We start from the raw sequence: 27,150 nt of genomic DNA, 5'->3' as shown, positions 1-27,150 counted from the left end.
AGCTGATCGGGAGAACAGAAGAGTGTGCTGTATGCCGGGTGCTAAGATACAGGATGTGGACCTGAGGCTGAAAAGGATACTAGTGGGAGCGGGGAAGAATCCGTTGATTGTCCTTCATGTGGGAACGAATGATACGGCTAGATACTCTCTGGAATGTATCAAGGGAGACTATGCCAGACTGGGGAAGACGCTTAAGGAAATCAAGGCTCAGGTGATCTTCAGTGGGATTCTGCCGGTTCCTAGAGAAGGGCGACAAAGGTGTGACAAGATTATGGCGATCAACAGATGGCTCAGGCAGTGGTGCTATAAGGAGGGCTTTGGGATGTACGGCCATTGGGAAGCATTTACGGACAGAAGACTGTTCTCTCGGGATGGACTTCACCTGAGCAAGGAGGGAAATAGACTTCTAGGATGGAGGCTCACCGACCTGATTAAGAGAGCTTTAAACTAGAAATTTGGGGGAGATGGTTGGGAGATGTTCAGGAGATCTCCACGCCAGAATTTAACCTTGAGAGGGAAGTAAACAAAGTCAGAGGGGATACAGCCATGGACAGAAGAATTGGCATAAGGAGGAAGGGTAGTGTAAATAACAGACTAACAGGTGATGGTGGTGGTAGAATGTCTGTGCCTAACAGGGTACAGAATGTGAGTGAAGCCAAACGGCAAAAATTAAGATGTCTGTACACTAATGCGAGGAGCCTAGGGAACAAAATGGAGGAACTAGAGCTACTGGTGCAGGAAGTGAAACCAGATATTATAGGGATAACAGAAACGTGGTGGAATAGTAGTCATGACTGGAGTACAGGTATTGAAGGCTATGTGCTGTTTAGGAAAGATAGAAATAAAGGCAAAGGTGGTGGAGTAGCATTGTACATCAATGAGGAGGTTAACTGTAAAGAAATAAAAAGTGATGGAATGGACAAGACAGAGTCTGTCTGGGCAAAAATCACACTGGGAAAGAAAGCTACTAGAGCCTCCCCTGAGATAGTGCTTGGGGTGTGCTACAGACCGCCGGGATCTGATTTGGATATGGATAGAGACCTCTTTAATGTTTTTAAGGAAGTAAACACTAATGGGAAATGTGTGATCATGGGAGACTTTAACTTCCCAGATATAGACTGGAGTACAAGTGCTAGCAAGAATAGCAGGGCTCAGATTTTTCTAGATGTGACAGCTGATGGATTCCTTCACCAAGTAGTGGAAGAACTGACAAGAGGGGATGCCATTTTAGATTTGGTTTTGGTGAGCAGTGAGGACCTCATAGAAGAAATGGTTGCAGGGGACAACCTTGGTTCGAGTGATCATGAGCTAATTCAGTTCAAACTAGATGGAAGGATAAACAAAAATAGATCTGGGACTAGCGCTTTTTATTTCAAAAGGGCTAACTTTTTAAAGAATTAAGGAAATTAGTTAGGGAAGTGGATTGGACTGAAGAACTTGTGGATCTAAATGCGGAAGAGGCCTGGAATTACTTTAAGTCGCAGCTGCAGAAACTATTGGAAGCCTGCATCCCAAGAAAGGGGAAAAAATCATAGGCAGGAGTTGTAGACCAAGCTGGATGAGCAAGCATCTCAGAGAGGTGATTAAGAAAAAGCAGAAAGCTTTCCTTGCTAATCCCACCCTTCTTCCACTGCTTGTAGGCTATCTTAGTGAGGTCAGAACATGTAGGGATAAAGTGAGAAAGGTTAAAAGCCAAGTAGAGTTGAACCTTGCAAAGGGAATTAAAACCAATAGTAAAAGGTTCTATAGCCATATAAATAAGAAGAAAACAAAGAAAGAAGTGGGACCGCTACACACTGAGGATGGAAAGGAGGTTAAGGATAAGCTAGGCATGGCCCAATATCTAAATAAGTACTTTGCCTCAGTCTTTAATAAGGCTAATGAGGAGCTTAGGGGTAATGGAAGGATGACAAATGCGAATGAGGATATGGTGGTGGATATTACCACATCTGAGGTAGAAGCCATACTTGAACAGCTTAATGGGACAAAATCGGAGGGCCTGGACAATCTTCATCCGAGAATATTAAAGGAACTGGCGCATGAAATTGCAAGCCCGTTAGCGAGAATTTTTAATGAATCGGTAAACTCAGGGGTTGTACCGTATGACTGGAGAATTGCTAACGTAGTTCCTATCTTTAAGAAAGGGAGAAAGAGTGATCCGAGTAACTATAGGCCTGTTAGTTTGACACCTGTAGTATGTAAGGTCTTGGAAAAAATTTTGAAGGAGAAAGTAGTTAAGGACATTGAGGTCAATGGTAATTGAGACAAAGTACAACATGGTTTTACTAAAGGTAGATCGTGCCAAACCAACCTGATCTCCTTCTTTGAGAAGGTGACAGATTATTTAGACAAAGAAAATGCGGTAGACCTAATTTACCTCGATTTCAGTAAGGCATTTGACACGGTTCCACATGCGGAATTATTAGTCAAATTGGAAAAGATGGGGATCAATATGAGAATTGAAAGGTGGATAAGGAACTGGTTAAAGGGGAGACTACAACAGGTCGTACTGAAGGGTGAACTGTCAGGCTGGAAGGAGGTAACTAGTGGAGTTCCTCAAGGATCGGTTCTGGGACCAATCTTATTTAACCTTTTTATTACCGACCTTGGCACAAAAAGCGGGAATGTGCTGATAAAGTTCACGGATGACACGAAGCTGGGGGTATTGCTAACACGGAGAAGGACCGGGATATCATACAGGAAGATCTGGATGACCTTGTAAACTGGAGTAATAGTAATAGGATGAAATTTAATAGTGAAAAGTGCAAGGTCATGCACTTAGGGATTAATAATAAGAACTTTAGATATAGATTGGGGATGCATCAGTTGGAAGCAACAGAGGAGGAGAAGCACCTTGGGGTATGGGTAGATCACAGGATGACTATGAGCCGCCAATGTGATATGGCCGTGAAAAAAGCTAATGCGGTTTTAGGATGCATCAGGTGAGGTATTTCCAGCAAAGATAGGGAGGTGTTAGTACCGTTTTATAAGGCGCTGGTGAGACCCCACCTGGAATACTGTGTGCAGTTCTGGTCTCCCCTGTTTAAGAAGGATGAATTCAAACTGGAACAGGTTCAGAGATGGACTACTAGGATGATCCGAGGAATGGAAAACCTGTCATATGAAAGGAGACTCAAAGAGCTTCGCTTGTTTAGTCTAGCCAAAAGAAGGCTGAGGGGGGATATGTTTGCTCTTTATAAATATATCAGAGGGATTAATATTCGGGAGGGAGAGGAATTATTTAAGCTTAGTCCCAACGTAGATACAAGAACGAATGGGTATAAACTTGACACTAGGAAGTTTAGACTTGAAATTAGACGAAGGTTTCTAACCATTAGAGGAGTGAAGTTCTGGAACAGCCTTCCAAGGGGAGTAGTGGGGGCAAAAGACATATCTGGCTTTAAGATTAAACTTGATAAGTTTATGGAAGGGATGGTATGACAAGAGAGCCTAATTTTGGCAATTGATCTTTGATTATCGCCAGATAAGTATGCCCAGTGGTTGGTGATGGGATGTTGGATGGGATGGGATCTGAGTTACTGCAGAGAATTCTTTTCTGAGTGCTGGCTGGTGAGTCTTGCCCACATGCTCAGGGTTTAGCTGATGGCCATATTTGGGGTCGGGAAGGAATTTTCCTCCGGGACAGATTGGCAGAGGCCCTGGAGGTTTTTCGCCTTCCCCTGCAGCTTGTGGCATGGGTCACTTGCTGGTGGATTCTCTGCAGCTTGAGGTCTTCAAACCACAATTTGAAGACTTCAATAACTCAGGCATAGGTTAGGGGTTTGTTATAGAAGTGGATGGGTAGGGTTCTGTGGCCTGCTTTGTGCAGGGGGTCGGACTAGATGATCACATTGGTCCCTTCTGACCCTAGAATCTATGAAAGGAGCCAAGTAGCACTTGTGTGCTGACCTAGAGGCAATTCAGACCCATATTTTAAAGGCACCCTCTTAATATGCTTCTTTAAGGGGTAGCCTAAATGTTATAAAGTCTCCCTGGCCTTGCACAAATACAAAGAAATTACTTCCCTTCTGAGAACACCCCCTCGGTGGTTGAATATGACTATGGGTGGGGCAGATCTGTTTTTCAACATCCAGTGCAGTAAAGGTGCTTTGATACAATGGGTGTTGAAACTGGTTGTGGATTTGGTTGGTTGGTGTTGGGGTGTGTGTTAAGGCACAATGCTTTTAATTTGGTCCTGGTGCAATCATTTACAGCTGTGCAAAGTTCTGATATGCTCATATTTTCCAGACCCTTTGTACTTGCTTTGCACAGGTGTAAGTGGTCACACCAGGGGCAAGATAGCTGAGAATCAAGGCCAAGGAAGTGGCAAAGTGGACCTAAGAATAAAAAGGGGAAGAAGTAGTTTATCAAAGGCCAGGGTGATAGGATATTATACAGATGCAACAGCTGGATATACTCTCAGACTCATGAGGTAACAAGCCCTTCTGTTACCTTCTATGTCCAATGGCTAATCCGAGTTGTTGAGGGAGAATTTTTCAAAACAAGCCTACGCAATTGGGTTAAGTAGGTGTTTTTACTGTGGGTTTTTGTTAATTGAAATATAGTTTCAATTATATTCCTGCCTCTTTCATTAATGATGCCCACCTTTCTGCAGAACTCAGAGAGAGGGCACAGGTTTCTGAAGTTCTGTGACTCTGAAAACTAGTGTGAACTTCTGTAGTGAATGCTTGATCTTAATTTGGTAAGTCTGCCTGGTGTTTAGCATGTGTGTCCTTGTCTGGAATTTTCTAAAGATTGAGAATGAAGAAGACGCACCTTTTGATAGACAGGCTTCTTGTTTAATTTCCTAATTCTGGAAGGTGCTCAGATACAACAGTGCTGAAGAGAACAGAAATGTAGTAATTGCGTTACTTTTTGTTTGGACAGATTGATTAAATAGACTGAAAAAAGTCACTTTTCCAATACTAATCAGTTAGTACTATAGACTGTTCAGCCTAAAGGACAACAGTTAACTTTCTCAATTCATCCTCCTCCTTAAATATGTAAGGAGTTCCATCTACCCACATTATTCTTTTCTGCTCTGTGATTCAAAAATGCACTAGTGGAAGCTTGCCAGTCACTAAATTAAGATACAATGAAGTCACAGATAGAACTAAAATGTCATTTTCTCTGTGTTCTGTCAGAGAACGTAAGGGCTAGTCTACACTACCGAAAAGACTATTAACCCTAAATCCAAGTACTATTCCTATAATACGATTAGAGAATCATGTTTTCTGTGCCCCTGGCAAATTAAGAAAAAGCCCTGGTATGACAGGGGCATCCCTAATTGTGGCAGAGAACTGCATGCTAGCATGTTTTCTTTTTAATAGTGTAGCCTGAGCCTAAGCGAGAAGCTACCTTATCTCATGCCAGCAGATTTGCAAGGAAACTCTTAGGGTGTTTTAATTCCAGAGAGGAAAATAAAGGTGGCAGCTAGCACAGAACAGCATGTTTGCAGTGTTAAATCTTGTTTCAAGGAAAAATTGGGCTCTCTTGGTTCAATTTAACTTTCACTTATACTTTTACTTGCGTACTAAAGAGCTCAAATCTCCCTGTTTAACATAAGCGGACATTTTAGGCTTAAGTGTAACATGTTCATCCCATTTAAAAAAAAAACCACTCAGTTTTCATGGGTGAATAACAACTAAATCCAGGTGTCTAAAAGGTATGATTCTATGAAGAGTATTAGTTTGATTTTTTTTTTATCCCCCTCCCTACTTAAACAGCTCTCCCCTCTACTTCAAAATGATCATTTGGGATGCACTGTGAAAGTCTTACAGAAAAAGCTTCATACAGACATAACTTAAACATTCCTTTATTGTCAGTGCAGGGTATATTAATGATCTGAAAGTGCATTTCATTTTATCTGCTGCTGTGGAATAGCACTTACTCTCCCATTGAAAAACAAAACCATCTAGGATAGCAGATGAATATGAGTTGCTATTCAGGCAGATGGGCTTCATCATTACTACAAAATGGAATATAAATTAAATAACTAAAATTTGAATGTTAAATATGCACATTCCATACCAAAGAAAATGTGGTTTCATAATGTATGCAACAGTTTCAAACCATTTGTTCAAAATCCCTTCAGTCCAGTCTCAGAATAGCTGCATTTCCTTCATTGGTTTTCATCATTTTGAAACTCTAGCTTCACAAGCTGGTTCTCAAATTTTTTAATATCTATCCGATGCTTCATTAGGAACTGCCCATTTAAATGGAAGACAGGTATGTCATACTTATATTTGTCATACCACACTGCGTTCTCTGGAAGGGTGATATCCACTTCCTGCAAAATAAACTTTGAAAGAAAAGAACTAAATGTTAAACATTTTATAACACTGGACACTTAAAAAGCTGCTGTCTTTCATCACATTTCAGATTTACTTTAACAAAATGGGTCACATTTTCAGCAGGCCTCTGTATTTGCTCTGGCATGGAAACACAGATTTTGCAGGCAGAAAATGGATATAGCCACAGACTTTGCTTGTGTACTTCCAACGACCATCTGAATGTTTAGCCCAGTGAGAAACTGTACCACATATGATCTTAGTCATTTTCTTTCTGCGGGTGGGTCGATAGGCATTTTCTGTTCTGCGTAGGGGTGCAGCATTTCTTTGTGTCTACTACTGCTGGCACCACTTGCTCTACATTCAAGCAACTGGGGTTCAAAAACTGATCAAAGTGCACTACAGACAGTTGACAGAATATTAGTTTGGGGGAGGATGGTGGGAAAGTACTCAAGTGACACAGGGCAAAGAATATTTGATGGATCTGCCTCACAACAGTTTTGCTGCAAACTGCATTCTAAACCTGAGATATATGTATATTCTAGTACAGTGGATCTCAAACTTTTGTACTGGTGACCCCTTTCACATAGCAAGCCTCTGCGTGTGACCCCCCCCCATAAATTAATTTTTTATATATATATTTAACACCATTATAAATGCTGGATGCAAAGCAGGGTTCAGAATGGAGGCTGACAGCTCATGACCCCCCACATAATAACCCCATGACCTCCTGAGGGGTCCCAACCCCCAATTTGAGAACCCCTGTTATGGTAGCAAAAGCTTTTTAAATAGCTGCAACATTGTATTCATTGGTTTAGTTTGCTAACACTTACTTCAGCCACAGTCTGAAAAAACTTTTGAATAATAAGTTTTAGGAAATCAGTGCTAAAACTTTCTTGAAGAGCTTTCCCATGACAGACTAATAGATGCAAATAAAATCAAGCAATTTTTCTTTTACAAAGAAAAGTCCCATATAAACTATTCTTACTATATAATATACACAGTATTGTATTTCATTACCCTGTTTTTATATGGCTCAAGCACTTCTTTTGCTTCATCACACAGAGGGCATGGCTTCTAAAGGAAAATAAGCAGATCATCTTAAAAGAATAAGACATGCAGATTATTCTGTTAACTTGTTTCTAGGTATGTTACATGCTATCATTACTCCAAATGCTGGTTCTCTCCTCACTGCCACATCACTTTCAAAATCTCACTTTAATCTGCACAACATAGATTGCAAGAGTGTAAATTCTTTTTTATATAAGTAATAAAAAGGAAATCTTCTTTTTTATCTGGTCAACACCTCTAAGATTTTTGACTCTGCTTTTAATTTGTGACAATAAAAATATTTTTGAAATGTTGCAAGTTCTAAAAGCTGACACAGCTGCATGGTTCTAAGGCAAGTTATAGGGTAGTAATAGGGTTGATTTCTACAGTCACTTCCCCAATGTATATCTGGAAAACTTTATTGACTTCCCTGGAGTCACTCCAGATATACATCAGTGTACATTATTTGGCACATAGTAATTTAATACAAAATATAGTCAGGAAAAACATGATGGTTCTGTCTCTTTGCCATGAAGTACTGTTCACAGATGGAAAATGTCTATTCCTTTCCTCCCTCCCCAAAGCTTTCTTAGGTTATGTCTAGCCTCTGCACACCTTTTGCTCTATAGTCTACCAGAACTAGATTGAATTCAGCTTGTGTGAGTAACAGCACTGAAGACAATGCGGTATAGGCTTCAGCACAGATAATACAAGCGCAGCATGGACCCTACCTTGATACAGACTTGGCTCACTTGCCTGTGCTGTGCTCTCTTCATTGCTGTTACCCATGCGAGCTGGAGTCAAGCTAGCTTGGGTCGGGTCGGGTAGGCTAGACTGTGAAGACGCACCCTTAATGTTTGAAACCCTATGCAAGGTACTAAATGACAAGTCTGGGGTGCAGCTGCTGTTGTTTGTAACTTGAGGAAGAGCTGGTGATGGTGAATCGGCTGAGCATATGTGTTACTGAGAAGGCCTGACAGAATTTTGTTGCATGTAATCTGATGCAACAGACTAGACTCTTCAAACTAAACCTACGGGATGCTCAACTCTTTATGGCTTATCACTGCTAAGGTAGTAGAGCTGGTAGGGGCAGAACGGCAGACGGATGCACCATTTCTCCTTACTAAGGGCTTGTCCAAACATGCAGGTTGCACCATTAGAATTTGAAGTGGTTTAAGACCTGACTTAGTTAAAACAGTGCAACTTACTGCTTGGATACTCCTCTGTCAGGCCTTGGCTACACTGGCGCTTTACAGTGCTGCAACTTTCTCGCTCAGGGGTGTGAAAAAAACACACCCCTGAGTGCAGAAAGTTACAGCGCTGCCAAGTGCCAGCGTAAACAGTGCCCCAGCGCTGGGAGCACGGCTCCCAGCGCTGCAAGCTAATCCCCACGGGGAGGTGGAGTACCTGCAGCGCTGGGACCACACTCACACTTCAAAGCGCTCCCGCGGCAGCACTTTGAAGTTTTGAGTGTAGCCAAGCCCTCAGTGTGGCTATACATTTACAGGCACAACTTAAACCAGGTTTAAACTGATACAAGATTGTTCACACACAAACTTGCACCAGATTAAATGCAGAATCACACCTTTAAGTTAACTGGGGAAATTGTGTATTTAGACCAGGCTTTTATCAGTTTGAATTCACACTTTCAGTTATTTTGATGCAAGTCTGTGTGGGGACACTTATTTTGGATTAAGAGTTCAATTATTTTGATTGAACAACAGTTAAATAAACCAAGCCTTATACTGAAATAAGTAAAGGTTTGGATCTAAAACTATCTAGCTATTTCATTTCCAGCCTGTGTGTGCGGACAAGTGCTAAGTAACAAAGCAAGTCATGGCACTTTACTCCTTTAATAAAGCCAGCATTGAGTTCCAATGGGAACCATGCCCAGAAATAAGTCTGTGTTCTGACTAGCCAAGAGTCTCTGCAAACAGACTTTAAATGGCTTTTATGGGACATTCAGCAGCTTGCGTATATGTTCAATTGCCCTGGCTGCAAACAGAATTTGAATTTAATACAAAAGAGAGATCCAGATATGCTGGGCAACAGAAGAGGCTGAAAGGAGAAGTTTTTATTTATACAATACATTCTCACTTATGCTGAGCCTCATTCATGCTTATTCCTGTCCTTACTTATAAAAAACAAACAAACAAGCCTGGGGTGAATGGGGATAAACTGAGAGCACAAATTGGTCTATTAAAAGCAACCTGCAGTTTAGTGAGATCTTGTTTTGTAAATGCCAGTGATATGACACGTTCTGTGAGATGTGAAAAGTACTTTACCTTAAGCATGTATTCAACAAAAGAGGCAAGTTTAGAAAACTGTTCAACTTTGCTATCAGAAATTTGGTCACAATTTCAAATTGCTAATCAGTATGTATGCACAATAATCATGCAAAAGAGCTTTTTCCAATTATTAATTTCTAAAATGAATGCCAATACTACCTACATTATTGCCCTTTGGATTATGAAAAAGCAGAGTGCTGGATCAGATGGCAGAGAAAGAGCTGGGACTTTAAAGTATGTTTCCTCTTATAACACACATTCCACTAATTAAGAAACAAATGCTGACTTTTCTTTTTCTAGAAAGTCTGCACTTTTGTAATATAATTTCACTTTTTTCCAAGTTGGGTAGAAAAAAAAAATTACTTGATGAGGGAGCCTCTCCCGTCACATCTTCTCTCAGCAAATTCACACTTTTTTCATTTTATTTAAAATTCACAACAGTTTACACTTACACAGAAACTTTCATCTTAGAGCATTTTGCAATCTGTATACGTGCACCACTTTCGGACTCCTGAGTAATCTCAGGACCTATATGTAAATCTGTGGTAGAGATCATCCTCGAATCGAGGGATCGCCAATCAAAATCAATAAATAACATGCTACAAAAACAATGTGCAGAAGGTAAAACTTTAGCCAAAGGCACCAAATGAAACTCCTTCCTATGAAAAGTGAAGTGGGATCATTAATACTTCTGCAAAGAACACAGGATCTCAGTTAAGGTTCTACATTGAAATGTGATTACATACAAATAGCCCCCATTCCTGCTTAACTGATGTGCTTGCTGGGTGCATTCAGAGTCCTATCTGCTCAATCTTCAGACAAAACAACTTATTGCTTTTTACCCCTGTTAACACTGCAGAGCCACCAAAACAAAGAGGGGATGGTTGGATTTTATTTTCCTGGTGCATCATTGATAGAACTAATGTTAAACCTTTTCAGCCCCACTGACACGGATTTTGCACAGGTGTCATTGAGGGCCTAACTGGCCATCAACACTTCTGTTAGGATAGTGATATATGATAAATAAAGAATTCCGGGTGTACTCTACGCAGTAGCTGGGAGGGTGCTTCCCAGTATAGGCAGGCACTTGCACTAGCTCTATTCGAACTTATGTGCTAAAGAAAGTGTGGCTGTGACAGCACCGGCAGTAGCTTGGGCTACCCATCCAAATATGTACGTGGGGGTTGGACATGATTGTACTTGGGTGGCTAGCCCAAGCAGCCTTCCATGCCACCATGCCCCGCTGTAATTTTAGCAAGCTAGCTTGAACAGAGCCAGCATGCTTGTCTGCCTATGCTGAGAAGAGCCCTCCCAGCTGCTGTGTCGACATATTCTTAAATAAAAGAACTTTTAACTTGTAAACTGGGTCCACAGGCTAAGGAGTCACTGAGGCACAATAATCCTACAGCTCCCTCTTGCCACTTCTATAGAGTCACAGAGTAGAACCATACTATAAGGTCTCACCCAAATGATGCGCACACAGTAAGCTGCATGGAACTAAATCACTCTACCTCTAAAAGATGAAGGGCTGAGCCTTTCCGTCTGGGATCTATTTGAATCTGGAAGGCTGATATTTAAGCCCTCCTGTCTGGCTTTACAAACTAATTTTTTACCTTGGTGAACAAAGTTAATACTGGTGTATTTGTAGTGGCTGCACATAGTCGTCTCCATAGTGGCCTAGAAGAATATTTTACTAGCTGCTTTGCCGTACTCTCAAACCAAAGCATCTTTTATCCTGTTAAAACAAAAACCAGAAATTACATGCATAGTACAGTTTAATTTTTCATTAAGCTATAGCTCAGAAAATCCAATAATAAGGCAGAAGTGGTGATTCCATGGGAATTCTGAAATACATACTCAAGCAAACCATTTTCACAACACTTCTGTGTTCACAGCCTCCACATATTAATCTTAATAAAAAAAAAGTTTGTTGCAGTAGCCATTATCAGTTTAATGTAATCCAAGAAGCTCTATTTAAAATTTAGATTTTATTTTCTTGCTGCAGTGCCTTTGCTAAATTCTCTAACACAAATGTTGACATAAATGCATTACTAGACATATGCCAGTAAGAATTACACAATACTAACAGAATGCAAAGTGCTATGCTTTGCATTGCTGTAATCTTGCTGATTTGCTTGACGCAAAATATTCTACTTACTCAAAATTATTCCATCAGGCTAGTTCTGTATCTAATCAGAATGTTAAAATAATGTTTCCTGCAGCAAGTAAAAAAAACAACAACAAACTACAGACAAGATGATTTAACTTTAAGAGCATGCAAATTGTCTCATTCTTTCTGCAAGAGCAAACTAATTGATGAAAGATGTTGATGGCTTTAGGATCTGTTTGGTTGTGGTTGTTTAAGTGAAGTTAGTGCAGGTACAGTATGCCATGTTGGATACTGAAAACCTTCACCCATACAAGAGCATGAATATCAATACTGCTTTCTCCATAATAGCCTACCAATGAGTGTTAACCTTGGCTTCTAAGGATCACCTGTAGGATTGAGAGACTTCTTTATACTCCATGCCTATTCATTTTTTTGGCCTCTGTGTTACAGTTGTCAGCAAAGATGTCAATTCTGATGGTGGTTATTGTGGATATCTATTCATTAGAAACTGCACTAGGACCACCCACCCATTTTACATAGAGTCAAATCCTACTGTTCTTATTTGGACAAAATTTACATTGGCTTTTGCTAACTATAGATGACAACTTTATATTTCATTTGAATGTATTTGACAGCTGTGTTAAGTGTGGGGCACAACACAGCAAAAGGAATACTGAGCTCTGTATGACAAGCATATTCCAAGAACCCTATTAAATAGAACTGAGTTGAAGTGTGCCCTGAACTTGGATCATTAATACTGTAAAATAGGGCTCAGTCAATGTGTTAGGTGAGTTAAGAAAAACATGACGTCCAGCTTCTTAAAGCTAAAGGAGCAGTTATTTCAAAGAAGAAAAGACTTTACAGAGATGTAATTTGGCCAACAGACCCTCCCATCACACAAGAACAAAATAATATATTGGAAGAACTGTGAATCTGAACTTTATATTAACTTAGTTAATTTCCTTCCTTCCTAAATGAAAAACCATACCAATAGTGACCCATCAACCTGACTGCACTGTCTAAGACTTTTGTCTTTTTTTGAGAAGCAAGGTAAGAACAATTTGCCATGCTCCCAGGAGAGTCTTAGGCAGAACATATGCCACAGATAAGTTATATCTGCTAAAAAGGGGAAGTTATGTCTAATGTGCTAAATCACAACCTTGCAAAAGTGGTTTATCTGTAACTTGATGGCCTACTTTCAGATACTGGAAAAGAATTTGGACTTGTCACAAACATGCAAAAGGACGAGTTTGAAATGAAATACATTGTAATGCACAGGCTGTTGCGATTGTCCCACTACTTCTTCAGGATGGAATCAGCTGCTCAACTGTGTGTCATATGCTCTATACTGCTAACAGACATTCTCCTGTAATTCAGCTGGCAAGGTCTTGTGAAACAGGAGGATCTGAGTTGTATCCTTGTTCTCACCACGAAGTTCCAGGTGAATGTGATACACAAGACAGTGCCATTAGTGTTGACTAGAAGTCCTTAGGCAGTGTGATGGAGTGTTTATCCTACACCAGCACCAAAAGAAAGCTGAGAAGGACCAATTAGTGTGATAGACCACACATGAGGGGTTCAGGCTGAAGAAGCAACCCCTGATTGGTGGAAGAAACTCAGCTGAACAGGTGTGGGCTGGGCTAGTATGAACTCAGGAGGCTGGCAACAGAAAAGGCTACAGCCAGAAAGTCTGCAGTCACTCTCTGTGTACTAGACGGGAAACAGTAGGAACCTAACCCTGAGAGAAGGGTGGACCCAGGAGAGAGAAGGGTGAAGAGGAAAACAAAGGCACTGGAATCTTTATAGAAAAGAGGTGAGGCAAAGCCAAAAGCAGATGCCTATGGCTCTTCTCCCTGCATTCCCTCCCCTACCCCCAGTTTTGCACTGTCCACACCGGCGCTATGTCAGTAGGAGACGCTCATGTCTTCACCAGATGTGCTACAGCTGCATCAGTGGAGCTGCGCTGATGTATCACTGTAGTGCACACTTGCCCTGAACAGTATCTGGATTCCATAATGTGACCAAGCAGCTCCCTTTTTTGTGGGTGTTGGTCTGCTACCTCCAGTGGTGGCACATAGCTCCCTAGGAACCAGCTGTGCAGCCCATCCTCCTCCTGCTCTTCCCACCAGCTGCTATCCAGCACCTGCAGCACTGTGATCAGCTCCCCTGCTGCAAGTGCAGCCCCTGCTGGAGCCACTCCACACTTTCCCAAGCCTTGCAGTTTGGAGGGGCAATGCCTCTCTGCCTCCCCAAACTATGCCCATCTTAAAAAGTAGGCATGGTTCTCTGACCTGCCTGATTCTGGTGCTGGTGGAAGAATAGGGAGCAGCAAGGTTGAAAACTGAGTAGAGCTTGGCTGCACATTGTAGGTTCCCTGGGCTGGAACCTGGAGTAGCGGGTGGGCCTGGGTTCCCTTAGCAGCCACTGACAAAGTGGCAGATCTTGGGCAGCAGGTCCAGTGCGACTCTGTTTCCCCAGAAGGGGAATCTCCATAGTGACCTGGCCTGCTGAGTCTCAGAAAAGAAGCTGCAACTCCTGGAGCGACAGAGGGGTTGCAGAGAGAGAAGAAAATGGAGGAGAGACTACAGAGGGAGGCACTGGACAGCTATTCCCCAGGGCAGCTGGGAGGAGACACCACTGGCACTGAATGAGTACCCCATGATAGGCAGCCACAAATTTGTTCTCATGAGCCAATCTGTTTGTACAGGGTTTTACATAACTGAAGAGGTGAGCTTAGCAATGTGCAAATCTGATTGACAATAACTGACCTCAGTAGTCAGATTTAGGAATTTTTATGTCCACAACAGCAATGAAAGTCTACCCAAAACTGGATATATTTGGAATGATAAAATGCAGCATGTGGACCTACTTGCATCCAAGATAAAAATGTCAAATTAAATAGTTTGTATTAATTTTATAACTTGGCAAAATACTTCTGCTACCAACCCAACAGCCGTGTTTGTCATTAAAAATAATATTTAAATCTGTGTGTTTTTTAAGTGAAACCAGGAAAGTATTTTTTGAGTTCAAGAATAGGTCTTCATTGACCAGAATTATTATTGATGCTAATGAATCACTACACTGCCAACTCCTCAAGCCTATGAGTTGTGGTTTCCATAACATCCAGTGCACAAGTAGTAATATTAACTTATGTGCAATTCAGATATGAGTGAGCGTAAATGTCATTACTTATTAATAGATGCTAGACACAGCCCAAAATACTAAGGAAATTAAGCCTTTACATTGCAAATCAAACTTGCATCCCACATGCCTTCCATGGAACTTACAGCCTTATAGCCTAAAGAAGAGCAGGAACCCTGGACTCTGGTTTATTTGCTTGTGTGGTGTGAAACAGTGGGACCCTACTCAGCAGTTATAAAATTGGAAGTAACTCCATTAAAGTCAATGATCCCAATTGTGGGCTGTGTTCCACCCACTCTATGCTGCTCTACTGTCACACAGCATCTCTAAAACCTATATGAGGTTGGGGGAAGATGTCATCAGATTGTGTAGAGCTGCCACAGCGCAGAGGACTCCTCAAGTCCCTGGCTGCCAAAATAGTCCCTTAGGGAAGCTAATGCAGGTTACAATAGCTGCCCCAACCTGTACTAGGGAACTGACCACAGCTCCTGGAAAACAGCTGAGGATCTGGCCCAATGGAGGCTCTCTGTATTGGCTTCTGAGTTAATTCTCCTTCTGGTTAAAAAACAGAGTTTTGGATAAAACCAAGTAATAGCTTATTGAATGTGCTGAAGGAAAGATGGGGATGTAAAGTCTAGTTCCTGTCAGCAGCAAACTAATAAAAGGTAAGTACCCCAGATATTAACATCAATCACTGGGCCATATATATTCTCACCAATTCACACAAGAATTCAGGTAACTCTTGGGCAGCTCTACAGTATTGCTGAAGTCTATCTAACTAAAGTCACGCAGGAGTGTGAAACCCCCTCCCCACAAGCAACACAAGTTTTGAACTGTCCACACCAGCACTATAGTGTTGGCAGGAGATGCTCATGTCTTCACCAAACATGCTACAGCTGCATCAGTGGAGCTGCGCTGATGTGTGCACTACAGTGATACTTGCCCTGAATAGTATCTGGATTCCATAATGTGACCAAGCAGCTGCCTAAGCCTGGTCTGCACCACTGGTAGGTGGAATGCACTGGTTCCACCGATATGCAGAGTGCAAAAGTCTAATCTGTACCAATCCTTCCCCTATTTCAGTTTACAAGAGGGAAAGAAAAATGTTGTGCAGATGCCCCACAGATCCCACTCAACGTGGAAAAAATCTGTGGCATGTGGGATATTTTTTGTGTGTGGGTGTTTTAATGATTAAATTAAACTGCTAACAATTAGTGGAAAACTTTTCAGTACAGTCATTCTTGGAGCACTTTTTGACACTTTAAAGATCTTTCTCAGGATCAGCAATATCTAAACAGGAAGCAAAGGAGCCTGCTAACACCAAAATCCCTTTTTTCTCCATACTGTAAAGAGATGTTAATAACTTGACAAATATGATGGTTGGAAGATAAACTTGGGCTCTACTACATTCCAGAAAGAGAAATTGAACGAATCTATAAATAGAGTCTCTCTTCCAGCAAATAAATCCTAGTTTTCAACATAAACTGTGATGCTGAAACTAACTTTAACTAGTTAATTAGCTGTTTATAAAGCTAAAGAAAAGAGATGCATGTCTGACTTTTTTCAACTTTTTTAATAATGACACTTTCTTAAATAATCTCAACTTCAAGACACTGATGTATTCTACCTCCATGGCTCTGAATGTATTTTACCCATAATTATGAATATATTGGGATCTGACTAGTTAAGGTCCACTTTTTCATGATTCTCTGTGCATAGCCGAGTGTGCAGTTAATTACAGCAATTGCATGTGCAGTTGCAGTGTTTGTGAATACTGTGTGCACATATAGTGATTAAAATTTAAGACCGAGGATCCTGAGACACATTTGACAGAGCAACTGAGATTCCCTGGACAAATCAAAAGTACCTTTATGCAAGGGACTGCACTGGTAACCTGTCAGGATCCCGTAAACTATGGTAAATTTGAATAAAAGAACAGATTGCAGCTGCTCTAATCTAGATGTTGAATATGGATGCATGGCCAAAAAGAAGAACCGTGGAACTAGATAGGCAGAAACAGCCTGTCTTCACCTCTTTACTGCACACTAGCATAGCTGTTAGCACATTTCAGAAATCCATGGGCCACAGGCCAAACACTATTGCAGCTTTGTGTGTTTGTGACTGTTCTAGAAAACTCAGAACTACACAATGACTGTTACAGAAATTATTGTATAATGGTTACATACTTATTCTCCATTTGATCATCAGCCTGGAAATCTAGATCCACATGCTGAATGTGGTAAAAAGATCAGAAGTCGGGAAGAAGGTGCTATCTAAGCAGTGAGGAAAACATGCAGTCGTTGAATGTAAGAAAACAGACTGGTGGCTCATCTGGGTGCTGGATTAGAATAGCCTTTCTTCTGGAGTTCCTCATTCACACCTAGCTCTGGTCACAAAGGAAAATGAATTTGCTGTTAATCTGGTCCCTTTTCCATATTTACCTTGTCAGATGCTGGTATGAAGGATAGTCCCTCAAGCAGAGACAAAGGGCAGTGCTGGGATGATGAATCCCAGTGCCCAACAGTTGGAGTAAATGGGGGTACTGGTGGGATCCTCATAGGGTGCTGAGGGACCTTACTTAGGGGTGGTATCTTTTGTATGGTGTCTCAAATTGAAGTTGCTGCTGCATGTTCTCTCTCTCTCTCCCCCCCTCCCCCATCTTGGCTATGGGAAGGGAAGGGGAAACTTCTTCTTTACTCCCTCCCTCCTACCCCCATGTTTTCTATTCTATTTGCATTAGCCTCCTCCATCCTAACTCCCTCCCCATCATTGTTTTCCTTTTCTCTTCTCTAGCCCCATTTTTGGGAACCTCCTTTTCTCATTTCTGGGGACTCTTCCTTTCTGAATCTCTCTGCCCAGCATCTGCTACTGCTGTTGTTTTCTGGACCAGCAGCTAAGCAAAATTTACACAATTTGGTCAGTTTTACTCCTATCCAACTTATTATGAACAGCACCAGTGAAACTTACCAGACTTATCAGGTTCACTTTGCTGATGCCTCTGCTCATGAAAGGAACTTGCCAATTGACCATTTGTGAGTACATATTTAAAGTCTTGCCAGTGACCCATTATTTGATCCCTAAATGATGTCATGACTGGTAGTCTTGGCTCAAAACATGTGTGGTACTGGATTAACAAGGGTATTGCATGTTAGGCTTGGTAGAGTGCCCTTTCCTTTTCAGACAGAAGATTAATAAATAGTAGGGGTGGAGTATTTTTTCTGGAATTCTAAACAAGTTAAAAGATCCTACACGTACTGCAGTTCATAAAGTCTTGAAGTACTACTTTTTTCAAGGGCACATGGCATACTTCAAAAAAAAAAAAGTCTTCAGAGAAAAACCAATTTTTCAGGTCAGAATTCATTCATTATAAGCATATTCTGTAACACCATTTTAATATTCACTTCAATGGGGAAATGTTACAAAATCTGTGCACACTGTTACAGAAAATGTTCTGAGAATAAACTATCAGCACAATCTCCCACATCTCTTCCTCCTGCCCTTAATTATAATACTTTAAAAAAATGCTACAGTCCTACAGCACTCCATCCTAGGTGAGATTAAAGATATTATTTCATGGTAATGCACAGGGACTTATGTTTAGTTGCAGACAATGGAATTACACCCCTAAAAATATATTGTCAACATTCTTGACTTTGACCAGATATATATTCCAAATTCAAAGCATACTGACATACAGTATATTGCTGTAATAGCTGTGAAACACAGCTGTCTTTCTGAAAGACTTGCAATCTTGTATATAATGGCTAGTTATCATAAAGTAGGATTTATGAGTTTAAAAGCACATTTTAAACAGCTTCATTTGAGCTATCAAAGAAAACTTTAGAGTGAAGTTATCCATTCTACTGCGGAGGGGGATTCCTAAAGAATTTTGTTTCCCATTGTCCTCCTTTCTTTTTGAAGATATTTTCTGAATTCTCAATATCCTCTACAGATTGGAAGTCAGATTTTTTAGAAAAGTTTCTCAGTCACTGTTAATAATAGCTTGGCTAGCAAATAATCTACATAGGTTTGAGGCTTATGCTTTCTGTTAAAGGAAAGCATAGGTTAAATATATAGACATGCCTATTTTGCCATTTACAAATGACATTTACGCTACCTCTTGCTTAATCTGAATGTCCATTCCTATCACTTTGATTGCAATAAGTAGAGGATAAAGTTATCTAGAAGACCACTCAAGAGCATAATAAAAGCATATATAATGCACAGAAAGTCATAGAATTTCAGTAACCACTTCTGAACAATACAGATGAGTTTCAGTCATGGGTTTTATTTTCAATTCTGCACAGAACTGCAAGTCTACTTGTGTATGCAATTCCCACAAATACACATAGAACAATGGATTGCCAAATGGCTAATCCTCTGTCTGCACACACACACATTGCTTGAATGTGTGCAAAACCATGCCACACTCATCTTTGTGCCCATCAGTGGGCCTCTATGTCTTAAAATACTTGGCCTCCAGTGTCAGTCTTGGCTGAGGGCTGTCTTTTTTGTTTTGTTTTGTTTTGTTTCCTCCTTCAGAATTGTGATCTTCCTGTTGATCAAATGGATCTCTCCCAGGGCCAGTGATCAAGTTATTTGACCATAGCTGCTGAAAATCAGAAATCAATTAAAGGCAGAAATTGTAGTACAGTATTGGATAATCTAATTTATATTTTAATACAAATTATTTGTTTTTTATGGATATGATCACATTGACCAGTGAAAGTACTTTTATATGCTTACATACAGAATATGTATAGTAGCTATCTTATTAGAAAAAACAGAATGGTGGTGGTTTTATAACTAATGACAAGGCATTATAAGTGTGCTGGAAAAGGCAAAGATTTCTTTATGTTAATACTAAGTGTATTTGCAACCATCTAGATTATCAAAACTGCTATTGTATAAAATATTAATTTAACATTATTTGCAACACTAAGATGCATATTGTAGCATGTCCAATTTCATTTACTGATATGCTGTGTGCATCATTCTTAAATGAGGTCAGAACAAGTACTGGATTACAGAAAATGAATGCTGTTCTTCTCTGAAAAACAAGTTTACTCAACAAACAAGTTGCTTGTATGCATGTAGTTATCTGCTTATGTCGTTGGTAAAAATAAGGGCCAAGATTTCCCATTTAGGGCACAATGGTAAAATTATATGCTGCTGGTATACAAGAGAGCTCACCCCAGGGCTGTCACTGATGTTGTCTAGCACTGGTGCAGCTCCTATTGGGAGGATTTCTGATAATGTTTATGGGTATGTCTACACTACGGGATGATTCTCATTTTACATAAACTGATTTTGTAAAACAGATTGTATAAAGTCGAGTGCACGCAGCCACGCTAAGCACATTAAGTTGGCAGTGTGCATCCATGTACCAAGGCTAGCGTCAATTTCCAGAGCATTGCACTGTGGGTAACTATCCAGTAGCTATCCCATAGTTCCCGCAGTATCCCCCGCCCCTCGGAATTCTGGGTTGAGATCCCAATGCCTGATGGGGCAAAAAATATTGTCGCTGGTGGTTTTGGGTACAGCCTCACCCCTCCCTCCGTGAAAGCAGCAGACAACCGTTTCGCGCCTTTTTTCCTGGCTGAACTGTGCAAACGCCACAGCACAGCAAGCATGGACCCTGCTCAGATCAAGACCGCAATCGTGTATGTTGTAAACACCTCGCGCATTCTCGTGCAGTCTATGATGAACCAGGACCTGCAAAGCCAGGCGAGGAGGAGGCGGCTACGGCAGAGCAGCGACGAGAGTGATGAGGACATGAACACACAATTGTCTCAAACCGCGGGCCACTGCACTTTGGAGATCCTGCTGGTAATAGGGCAGGTTCTAGCCATTGAATGCTGATTATGGGCCCGGGAAACAAGCACAGACTGGTGGGACCACATAATTTTGCAGGTTTGGGACAATTCGCAGTGGCTGCGAAACTTTCGCATGCGTGAGGGCACTTTCATGGAACTTTGTGACTTGCTTTCCCCTGCCCTGAAACACTATAATACCAAGATGAGAGCAGCCCTCACAGCTGAGAAGCAAGTGGCAATAGCCCTCTGGAAGCTTGCAACGCCAGACAGCTACTGGTCAGTTGGGAATCAATTTGGAGTGGGAAAATCTACTGTGGGGGCTGCTGTGATGCAAGTAGCCAAAGCAATCATTCAGCTGCTGCTACCAAAGGTTGTGACTCAGGGAATCCCATTGCAGCAAAGCCATCCACTATGACCTGCATGTTTCCCAAACTGTGGTGGGGTGATAGATGGAACCCATATCCCTATCTTGCACCGGAGCACCCAGTACATAAACCGCAAGGGGTACTTTTCCATGGTGCTGCAAGCAATGGTGGATCACAAGGGACGTTCCCCCAACATACACGTGGGATGGCCAGGAAGGGTTCATGACGCTCACGTCTTCAAGAACACTACTCTGTTTAAACGGCTGCAGCAAGGGAATTACTTCCCAGACCAGAAAATAACAGTTGGGGATGTTGAAATGCCTGTAGTTATCCTGGGTGACCCAGCCTATCCCTTGATGCCATGGCTCATGAAGCCACACACAGGCAGCCTGGACAGTAGTCAGGAGCTGTTCAACTGCAGGCCGAGCAAGTGCAGAATGGTGGTAGAATGTGCATTTGGCCGTTTAAAGGCCTGCTGGCGCACATTACTGACTCGCTCAGACCTCAGCCAAACCAATATCCCCATTGTTATTGCTGTTTTCTGTGTGCTCCATAATCTCTGTGAGAGTAAGGGGGAGACCTTTATGGCGGGGTAGGAGGCTGAGGCAAATCACCTGGCTGCTGATTACGCGCAGCCAGACACCAGGGCGATTAGAAGAGCACACCAGGAAGCGGTGCGCATCAGAGAAGCTTTGAAAACGAGTTTCATCACGAGCCAGGGTACAGTGTGACTGTTGTGTTTGTTTCCACTTGACGAACCCCCCCGACTAATTGATTCATTCCCTGTAAGCAACCCACCCTACCCCTTCGATTACAGCTTGCTTAAGGAAATAAAGTCACTATTGTTTAAAAATCATGTATTCTTTATTAATTCATTATAAAAAGAAGGAGAGAACTGACAAGGTAGCCCGGGTGTGGTTTGGGAGGAGGATAGGAGGGAAGGAAAAGGCCACTAAAAATATTTCAAAATAATGACAGCCTTGTGGTTGGGCTGTCCACAGGGGTGGAGTGGGCAGGTGCACGAAGCCTTCTCCCACACGTTCTTACATGTCTGGGTGAGGAAGATATGGAACGTGGTAATGCTGGTTACACAGAGGTTGCAGCGACACTCTGTGACCCTGCTGCTGTTCCTGAAGCTCCACCAGATGTCGGAGGATGTCAGTTTGATCACGCAGCAGCCCCAGCGTTGCATCCCGCCACCGCTGATCTTCCTGCCTACACTTCTGATCTTTCTGCCGCCACCTCTCATCTCGAGCATCTCTCCTCTCCTCAAGTTCACTGGCATCCTTACTGTAATTTGATACCACGTCCTTCCACTCATTCAGATGAGCTCTTTCATTGCGGGTTACTTCCATGATTTCCGAGAACATTTCGTCTCACGTCTTTTTTTCCCTCCGCCTTATCTGAGATAGCCTTCAGGATGGAGTAGGGAGGCTTGAAAAATTCGCAGCTGCATGAGGGAGGTAAAAAAGGGAGAGAAGTATTTTAAAAGATACATTTTACAGAACAATGGTTACACTTTTTTCCACAGTGAACAACACTATTCACCTTACATAGCACGTGTGATTTCACTACAAGGTCGCATTTTGCATCTTAATATTGAGTGCCTGCGGCTCTGGTGTTACAGATCTCACAGACGCAGGTTCAGGCAGCAGCATTCAGCTTGCATGCGGCCATGGTAAGCCATTGTCTTTCGGCTTCTGCAGCCTTCATATACACAGTGCCCTCCTTTCCCAAATACCAAGCAAAGCCCATTCAGTGCTGCTTCATTCCTTTTAACATGCAGCAGCAGAAACCACCCCCCCCATCCAATTCTTTGGGATGATCGCTTTACCCCTCCCCCCCACCGTGTGGCTGGTAGCATGGAAGATCACTGCTAATCACACACACACACACACCCCACGTGGCTGGTAGCAGGGAAGATCCCTGCTAGCCAAACACGAAAAAGCTCAGCGCCATTACCCCCCCCCCCCGCCCTCCCTCCGCTTGGCTACCTGCAAGGAAGGATTTCTTTTAAGAAACAGGCCAGTAGGAATGGCCATCTCTGTCCCCTTAATTAAATTCCTGAATTTCAACCAGATTACCATGAACGATATCACTCTCCTGAGGATAACACAGCGAGATAAAGAACGGATGTTGCTTGAATGCCAGCAATCACCGTGACCATACGCAGCTAGGCTTTGTCATGCAATGATACCAGATTACTTGCTACATGCATGGCGTGGTAAAGTGTCCTACCATGGTGGATGGAATAAGGCTGCCTTGCCCAGAAACCTTCTGCAAAGGCTTTTGGAGTACCTCCAAGAGAGCTTCATGGAGATGTCCCTGGAGGATTTCCGTTCCATCCCCAGACATGTTAACAAACTTTTCCAATAACTGTACTGGCTGCGAATGCATCCCATGTCCTCAGGGCAAATCAATCATTAAAAAACGCTTGCTTTTAAACCATGTTTTATATTTACAAAGATATACTCACCAGAGGTCGCTTCCATGGCTTCATTGTCTGGGCTACTGGCTTGGGAGGGCTGGGAGGGTAATTCCGTCTGGGTGAGAAAAAGCTCCTGGCTGTTGGGGAGAACGGAGTGCTGTGTGCTCTCTGCAAGCTCATCCTCGTCCTCAGAATCCTCAGCCATGGCTGAGATTACCACCCCAACCTCGGAATCCATGGACAGGGGTGGGGTAGTGGTGGCGGACTCCCCTAGAATTGCATGCAGCTCAGCGTAGAAGCGGCGTGTTTTCGACCCTGCCCTGGACCTTCCGTTTGCTTCTTAGGTTTTCTGGTAGGCTTGTCTGAGCACCTTAACTTTCACTCTGCACTGCACTGAGTCCCTGGCGTGGCCTTTCTCCATCATAGCCTTGGAAATTTTTTCAAATGTTTTTTCATTTCATCTTTTGGAACGGAGTTCTGTTAGCACAGAATCCTCTCCCCATATATCGATCAGATCCAGTACCTCCCGTGCGGTCCATGCTGGAGCTCTTTTTTGATTCTCAGGGGACTGCATTGTTACCTGTGCTGATGAGCTCTGCGTGGTCACCTGTGTTGGTGAGCGCTCCATGCTGGCCAAACAGGAAATGAAATTCAAAAGTTCGCAGGGCTCTTCCTGTCTACCTGGCCAGTGCCTCTGAGTTCAGATCGCTGTCCAGAGTGGTCACAATGGTACACTGTGGGATACTACCCGGAGGCCAATACCGTCGATTTGCAGCCACAGTAAACCTAATCCGACATGGCAATACCGATTTCAGCGATACTCCTCTCGTCGGGGAGGAGTACAGAAACTGTTTAAAGAGCCCTTTATATTGATATAAAGGGCCTCGTTGTGTGGACGGGTGCAGCGTTAAATCGGTTTAACGCTGCTAAAATCGGTATAAACAGGTAGTGTAGACCAGGCCTATGAATCAGTTTTCTCCTACCTCTCTAAACCTTCCTTCAGTGTCTCCCCTCTGTTTGCTGTACACCTTATTTCTGGATAATCTCATCCACACACACAATCACCTGCCATCTCTGTGCAGATGATTTACAGATCTATCTTCTACTTCAGACCTGTCTCCTTTTGTCAGAACTAAAATCTTAGCCTGTCTCTCCCACATCCTCGTGGATATCCCAGCTGTCAGTTCAAGCTCAATTAGAGTTCTTAGCTCCCCACCCCACTTCTCATGAAGACCTCCCAGCTATTTCCTTCCTTGATCACCATGGACATCATCACCATTTTGGCCTGTAACCTGGTGTCAACTTTGCCTCATACCTCTCTCTAAGTCAAGAACATAAGAATGGCCATACTGAGTCAGACCAAAGGTCCATCTAGCCCAGTATCCTGTCTACCAACAGTGGCCAATGCCAGATGCCCCAGAGGGAGTGAACCCAACAGGCAATGATCAGGTGATCTCTCTCCTGCCATCCAGGAGTCCTCATGCCCAGGTTATATCTAAGCATTGCAGACTCTTTTTACATAATATCCCTAAGATACAGGCTTTCTGATCCACCCACACAGCTAAATCACAGGCTCTCATCTTGTTTCTCAGTTACTGCAACATCCTTTCCTGTGGCTTTGGATAAGAGCAGGCCAAGATTGCATTTGTCAATCAGAATGCTACTGCAAAGATAATTTTCTTAGCCTGTCACTTTGACCATGTCACCCCTCTCTTTGCAAGCCTCCACGGGTTCCCCCTTTTCTATCATATCAAATGTAAACATCACACCTTCCCTTTCAAAGCCCTTTACAGACTATCCATAAGGCTGCAAGTCTGTCATGGATTCTGTGACTTTCCAAAACCTCTGTGACTTCTGCAGTTGTGATGCAGCTGGCCCCAGGGCTGAGCAGCTGGAGCAGGCCTGCGGCCAACTGCACCAGCCGCTGCTCACACAATCCCAGGCAGCTAGCCCCAGGATACTGGAGCAGCCGCAGGGCCACAGGCCACCCACCCCCAAAGCAGCAGTGGCACCCTGGAGCCCCCCAAAACAGCAGCACCCCGGAGCACCATCAGGGGTATTTATAGTAAAGGTCATGCACAGGTCACCAGCTGTGAATACACCTTATTGCCTGTGAGCTGTCCATGACTTTTACTAAAAATACCCATGCCTAAAACATAGCCTTAACTGTCCCCACTCTACCTATCCACTCTCATTCACCATTGAAAGGCCATCTCCTGTTTCCAACTGGCCCACTGTATTGGTCTCCATTGCTCACTTGTTTAATTTTCAAACAAGCACCTGCATTCTTTCTTCCATTACATGCCCTCATGCCAGTAAAGAACTCCCTACAAACATCCCCAGAACTAACTTTTTATCTTTTATCCTCCTCCTAAACCAGCTGTAAACTCCCTTTTCCCATGATGCTTATGAAAGCTCCACAGGGGTTAAGCAGCTTGAGTACTGAGGCCACGGCCTGTAATACTGATTCCTTGAATTTCCCCAGCAGTCCGTCTGTATGCAGCTGTCAGCTGCTGTCTTGTACTTAGATTGTAAGTTCCTTGGGGCTGGGACCCTCTTTGTATTCTGTTTGTACAATCCCTACCAGTAGGGTCTTGGTTCAAGACTGGGGCTCCCAGGTGCAACAATACAACTAACTCTGAATAATAAATTCTTAGTGGAAACAGGGTATAGATGTGTCAGTTATTGGGAGCCTATGAAATCAATGGTGGAAGGACAAAGCACCTCCAGACGGCCACTTCTGATTTATTATTTATCACTTGTGGCAGTTAATTAAATCAGGCCTGTTCTCTATGGGTAGAAGACGGTAAAACTGCACACACGTGCTGGTCACCGAGTCTGTGGTGGGTTTTCTTTGAAAAAGAAACCTCCCTGCCTTTTGTGGAGTCATTTGTCAAATGCTCTTTTTGCAGTATTTGCTCCGCTCTGTAGCGTCACACCAGCCCCGGGCTATTGCTAGGTACGTCAAGAGGACGTCTCTTGCTCTCCCCTGCGTGGGCCAGGCTCGGGGCGATTACGTTTACACTGGATTTGTTCTGGAGCTATTCCACTGACTCTTGCACCGACACCCACCCGCTTGTGCAAACTCCGCTGCGTGCCCTGGTGTCCGGCCCCAGCAGGAAAGCGGGCGCCGCTCACTTCAGCTGCGCTGCAGCTTGAAACCTGGTCCTCTTCTAGACAACCCAGCGCCTGGCCCCAAGCGAAGCGAAGCAGGGGCACCGCGGAGCTGCTAACACACCGATTCCGCACCTGGCTACTCACGCGGCTGCAGCTGCCCGGGGACTGAGCCTCCAGCTCGTGCGGCGCTGCCCGGCCCGGCCCCCCCGACTCCAACAGCAGCGACTGCTCGGCCTCAGCACTTCCCCCGGGCACAGGAACGGACCAGCAGCAACTTCCTGACACTGCAGCTTGCACTGCACCCTCCGCCCACCGCCGCCTTCCGAGGTGTCCCCGGGAGTTTACACTCAAATCTCCAGGCTCGCCCCGCTTCCTACCCTGTGCTAAATTGTTCCTCCTTAAATAAGTGCTTTGCGCCGCTTTGTTTTCCTGCCCAGGGAAGGCTCCAGTCAGCTAATAAAATAAACACAAATAAAGTGTAACCTTCACTCTGCATGGATTATTTGAAAGCAACAAAGGTTTCCCCAAATAGTGCAATGCCAGGG

General features: G+C 43.0%; 1 protein-coding gene across 8 annotated transcripts; it reads right to left on the bottom strand.

Moving 5' to 3' along the window:
* Positions 1-5,799: 5,799 nt before the first annotated feature.
* Positions 5,800-26,927, bottom strand: C6H5orf63 (chromosome 6 C5orf63 homolog). 8 transcript variants are annotated; one of them, XM_030567006.1, is made up of 6 exons: positions 26,738-26,927; positions 19,352-19,491; positions 17,066-17,265; positions 11,242-11,363; positions 7,311-7,367; positions 5,800-6,301 (listed from the first exon to the last, which is right to left on the bottom strand). In XM_030567006.1, the coding sequence occupies exons 4-6, from the start codon at positions 11,353-11,355 to the stop codon at positions 6,122-6,124; spliced, it is 351 nt and encodes a 116-aa protein (XP_030422866.1). In that variant the 5' UTR covers positions 11,356-11,363; positions 17,066-17,265; positions 19,352-19,491; positions 26,738-26,927; the 3' UTR covers positions 5,800-6,121. The 8 variants fall into 8 exon arrangements, with proteins under 8 accessions (XP_030422866.1, XP_030422865.1, XP_030422863.1 ...); XM_030567005.1 differs by having other exon boundaries at positions 19,352-19,488; XM_030567003.1 differs by having other exon boundaries at positions 26,750-26,927.
* Between the last annotated feature and the right edge of the window lie 223 nt (positions 26,928-27,150).

Source organism: Gopherus evgoodei, chromosome 6 (genome assembly GCF_007399415.2).
Source record: "Gopherus evgoodei ecotype Sinaloan lineage chromosome 6, rGopEvg1_v1.p, whole genome shotgun sequence".
Taxonomy (NCBI): domain Eukaryota; kingdom Metazoa; phylum Chordata; order Testudines; family Testudinidae; genus Gopherus; species Gopherus evgoodei.
The sequence above is the reverse complement of the archived record's forward strand: the minus strand, read 5'-3'. Positions and strand labels throughout refer to the sequence as shown.